General features: G+C 49.4%; 1 protein-coding gene across 1 annotated transcript in view; it reads right to left on the bottom strand.

The window, feature by feature from the left end:
* PTPRS (protein tyrosine phosphatase receptor type S) overlaps nucleotides 1-5036 on the bottom strand; it is an 89816-nt gene that overhangs the window by 7616 nt on the left and 77164 nt on the right. Inside the window, 4 exon segments of the mRNA XM_019610110.2 lie at nucleotides 394-548; nucleotides 674-793; nucleotides 1346-1521; nucleotides 4069-4192. Coding sequence (XP_019465655.1) covers nucleotides 394-548; nucleotides 674-793; nucleotides 1346-1521; nucleotides 4069-4192 — 575 coding nt within the window.

The raw sequence follows: 5036 nt of genomic DNA, 5'->3' as shown, positions 1-5036 counted from the left end.
AAAAAGGTCTTTCAATCACTGTCAGCCATCCCTCTGACAGCTCAGACACCTCTCCCTCCCAATTGCCTGTTCAGCAAAGCAGAGCAGCTTCTGAGGTTGCACTTGAGCTTCCTCATTCCCTGCTGTAACAAGAAACAACCCCTACACACAAAACCAGATGCCAGTACAGCACAGGGTGCTCCTGTTGCTGACAAGATCTGAGAGATACAGTGAAAATTCTGCACTGCATGAAAGGCCAAGTACAGTTGTCACATGCTGGCTGGGAGCCCGCTTTACAGGACAGCTCTTACCTGCTGGGTACTGTACACGTCTCCCAGGCACAAATCAGCACCCTGAAATTTCACTTCCCTTTCAGAGAGCCCCATGCAAAGGTTACGTGTGGGAAATCAGTACCTGCAGTGCACCACAATTGGACCAGCATCAGGGGGGTTGCAGGTTTTCACTCGTCTCAGAAAAGCCAGGAACGGGGTGGGGTACTCAGGTACACCGTGGTCTGGCCATGCTGTGAACTGGAACTGGCGGACCTCCCGCTTCTCACTGGAGCCGTTCTGCAAAGATAAAGTCCACCAAAAGTCACGTGCAGTAGCAGCACAATGTTGTGTCTCGCCCATGCTGAGTAAGGAGGAGAATGTGCCCACCTCTTGGGAAAAAACAGGAGCAGGAGAAAGCTCACCTTATGAAGGGAGAATGTTCGAACGCAGAATGTGGCCAATTCAATGGTATCGAGTAACGTCACTTGAATCATCCCGTAGGTGTCTGTACCTCGACCTGGCCAGTATTGGTCACATTTTATCTGGAAGACAGAAGGTACTGCTGAATGCTGGAACACAGCAGCTCACTCCAGAGGTGCCTGATATTACAGGTGAAGCTGGCAAGGTCACAGACAGAGAGAAGGCTCAAGAAAAATCCCCTTCCAGAGTACCACAACAGGGAGACACGTGGCATGAAAAGCTCCTACTGACTAAGCAGAGCCTTCTGACACACCACATCAATCATGTGGACAATGGACTGGAATGATCCTGAAGATTGGAGTGAACTTACTGGGGCTCATTAAACAAGAGAAGTGAATTTGAAACGTGCCACAAGATTAACTCCAAGGCAGACCTACAAAGTGGTGGAACTGAGTTTCCCCTTCTCTTGCAGCTGAAAAGGCTGCAGCTTTCCAGGGTGAGTCCTTTTATTTTTAAGGAGAGAACCACTGAACTTCCAGTGTGCTGGCAAAGAAGGTAGAGATCCCCCACTAATATCAGTGTGGGCTGCAGATCAAAGAGACCTACCCTTCCCCAGCCCAACTGTCCAGCCCCCCAGGATTATGATAACCAGTCATCCCTCTCGTGCATCTTACCCGAGATTTCTCCTCCAGCTTAGTCATCATAACAATAGTAGCTGAACGCTGCTCCCACACCATCCTCCAAAAGTCCCCAAACGTCTCTGGCAGAGGTCCCTGGGTGGCAATGTAGGCATTCTGCTTTCGGTAGCCATCGATATAGTTGGCATTGATGTAATCACTACCCACGATTCCTGTATTAAATAATCAAAAGCAAGTCAGTGGGTTGTGCAGGACAAGACTGAAAGCACGAGGTGGTCTTCGCAGGTATAATGTCTAAGGGAATTCCCTTGCAAAAATACCAGAGCCTTCACGGCTGCCCTTTGCAAGTTCTTCCCATCTGGAGTTGGAGATCTGCATTACTTGAAGACAAAACTTCTAGCAGAAGTTGTTAAGGAGACCAAAGATCAAACTTCAAAACTATATTCTTCTTATTGGTGTTGCTAACAGGAGCAAAAGCACTGGCTTTCAGCTCTTGTTGCACTGGTCTCAAACAGGACAAAAAAGCCCATGTTCTAGAATGCCCAGAGTAGCGAATGCAGCTGGCTGATGCACTGTGCAGTCCATAGTCTATTTCCAGCTACAGCTGGACAAAGTAAGGAATAAAACCAGGCTGGATTCAGCCAGAAAGGCTTTGAAATTACAGGCTTTGACTTGCTTTAAATTGCCCGCTGTCATTTTTATTTTTTCTATTTGCATGAGTTACAGGCTATTGAGTTACAGCTGCCTGCTTGCATCCTTGTTTGAGGGCTTTGCTATGAGTGGCAGAAGGCAGCGCCAGAGTGAAGAGGGTGATTGGGATGTGGCAGGAGAAAGCTGCTCTGAAGTTAAAATGGACACTGGCACACACTCAGGTTCAGCTATAGAGAGCCTCCAAGACTGGCACGGACAATTTGGACTGTTTGGAAAATTGGCCCATTCCTAATTACAGCCAAGCAGTTGGCCGGGCTGGCAGGTTTCTGCCAACCTAAGATTAACTCAGCATAGAATGCTTAACTCGTGTCCCGAGGGGGAGCTCAGGGTGGGGAGCTGTACCAATATGAAATTGGGTTGCTAGTCCTCATCCCTCTGTAGCAATAGCCGCTGCTTCTTCTATTGGCTAGGTATGATCCACGCTGAATTGCCTGCCAGTCCTCAAGGGTACTCAGTAATTTCAGCTGCTGGTGAAAATGGCTTTTGATTAAATTTCTGGAGGGTTCCCCTCCCCCATTACTTCCCAATCTGAAATTTCAGAGGGGAAGGCGGCTGTGCAGCGGCAGCAGGAACACGATCAAGGCTGAGCTTCTGGAATTAATCTCCTCTTCAGCCCCCTTGGGTCCACTCCATAATTTAAAATGGTGGCCATGAGCTTCTGCACTGTTTTGCTGCATGACAGGGTCCAGTTACAGAGGAGTCACTGAATTAAAGCCACTTCTTCCTGACCAAGCAGACAGTGACAATCTGCAGCCCTGACAAATCCAGATTTAAAACAAAGGGAAAGCAACAACTAACTCCTCCAACCCCTTTCACCTTCCAGTGCTCCGTATAAGACACAGCCAAGACAAGTCAGAACCTCTCGGGTATTCGGACATGAACACTCTGGACACACGCTGCTGTTGGTCCCCACGATGCCTGCAGCCATCCCTGCTCTCTGCTTTCCTGAGGGCAGAGCTCATCCCAGTGTCCTTCACTTCTACACTCGTGCTCTTCTCTTCAGTGACAAGGCAACTTTTTAAAAGACTTGGCTCGCCTTGGCTCATGCAATATTAATCTCAGAAGAAAAACAAGCTAGCAAAACACAGCCAGCTCCACAATGAGAAATGTTTAACATCTGTAATGGCAGACAAGAACAATCCAGACTGGTTCATTTCATGGCAAATCATGATCTTTTGTGACCTCAGAACCAGCTGCGTCTCCCAGAGATACTCTGGCAGAGGGAGATTATTCTAGCAATTCCCTTGCCAAGAGGGCTTCTGAATTAACCCCCCCCATTCACCACGGGGCTGTTTGCACATCCTCTCTGCACAGATGCTCAGCTCGTGGCAAAGCAGAGTGGCCGCACACAGCACACCCATCTGCACAGTCACACGTGCCCTGAGATGATGGAAGACAAATATTATCTCAGCAGCAGCAACCAAAGCAGATCCCCTGCGAAACCCCATCTCCTCTCCACCAAAATCTCCTCTTATCATAGTGTGCATTTGGTCAAGAGTGAAACTTAATGTAAATTTTCTAACTATACCATCACTCACAGAAGATACAGGAGACAACTGATGGCTGACCAGGCTCACACCACATCCTTACTTTCAGTCCTCTGAGGGAGAGCACTGCAGCAGGAGCTGTGCATCACGTAAGCTCTACATTTCTGCAACTCAGTAGCCGCATCTTTGCTGTGCTGCTGACACACACATCTGTGCAATCAGCCCCGTGCCCACTTCTCATTCATCTGCTGTACAGATGCATTCCGCATCCACCACCACCCACTGCCCTGTTCCTGCTCTCTGCAAAGCGCTACGTGGTCTGAGTTCTTCCTGTTGGTCAGAAGCATATCACAAGGATCTCTAAGTAAAGTGAAGGCAGTTTCTTGATAAAGCAGCCTTTAAAATGAGACACTGCAGCTACAGGGAATATGTCAGTATCAGAATGTAACAAACGTGTGGTTAACACATGCGCCTCTTGCTTGCTGAACTCCGGGGCAGATGCCCAGACAGCGGAGCCATCAGCCGGGCGGTGCTGCGGAGGAGCAGAGGTCGCTCCCGTACCTTCGATCGGCAGCAGGATGACGCGCGAGTGGTCGTAGGCGATCACGTTGGCGTAGCGGTTTTTGGGTTTGTTCACTTCCAGGTTGGAGTGCTCCCAGGTGAACTGCTGGCCGGGGTCAATGGACTGCAGGAATTGGGAAGGAAAACACAGGAGTGAAAGGGGGGAAAGGGAACAAATCAAACTCCGAGTACCTTGGTCCATGTAGGACAGATCGTGGCTCTGCAGATCTAGCTGAGGAATGCAGCATTCACCATTTTCTTCCGTCTAGAGCAGAGCCTTGCTGTGGAACAGCCCCAGCACAGCGCACTCCATCCCATGACCCTCTGCCCTGAGCACACGGAGCAGCACCAGAGGAAATTCCTACCCTGGCACAATGCAGCAGTGGCAAAAGCATCGGCACAATTTCAGGCTGCAAAACAGATGCCCTGAATCATACTTGTGTTCACAGAGTGGTGGCTGCGCTGCATTACTTACAGCCCTGAGCTACTGCTGCTGATAAACGGTGGGCAATTGGGAGAGAACAACAGGGACAATCACAGCAGGATGTATTTATGAAATGATGAAGAAGTTAAATCTGTGTGTGGTTAAACTAAACAGCCATTAAGGGGGCATAAATATACCACTGTCTTAATACCTGGGGAGGACGACATGCAAGCAAGGATGAGGTTTATAACCATGTATGCAAGTAGGATGTGAAGCACTGGGGAAAAGGCAGCAGGGAATGGCGGCTGCTCCGTGAGAGTGCTACTCCATGAGAGGCTCAGTGCGACGTCCCTCAGGTGCAAAGGGGCTGAAAGCACCAGGAGAGGGGCTGTGAGGGAGCATCGCCCCAGGCAGACAGGGGTAGGAGCTGGGCCTATAGGCCTGAACCAACATAATGTTTCCTAGAAGGGATAAAGGGGTAAACAATGAGACGTGCTGGAGAGAAAAATCCTTTGCCTGTCTGGGTGATTTATGCCAGGTTTTA

The sequence above is a fragment of the Meleagris gallopavo genome, chromosome 30, assembly GCF_000146605.3.
Source record: "Meleagris gallopavo isolate NT-WF06-2002-E0010 breed Aviagen turkey brand Nicholas breeding stock chromosome 30, Turkey_5.1, whole genome shotgun sequence".
Classification (NCBI taxonomy): Eukaryota; Metazoa; Chordata; class Aves; order Galliformes; family Phasianidae; genus Meleagris; species Meleagris gallopavo.
This window is presented reverse-complemented; position numbering and strand designations above follow the sequence as displayed.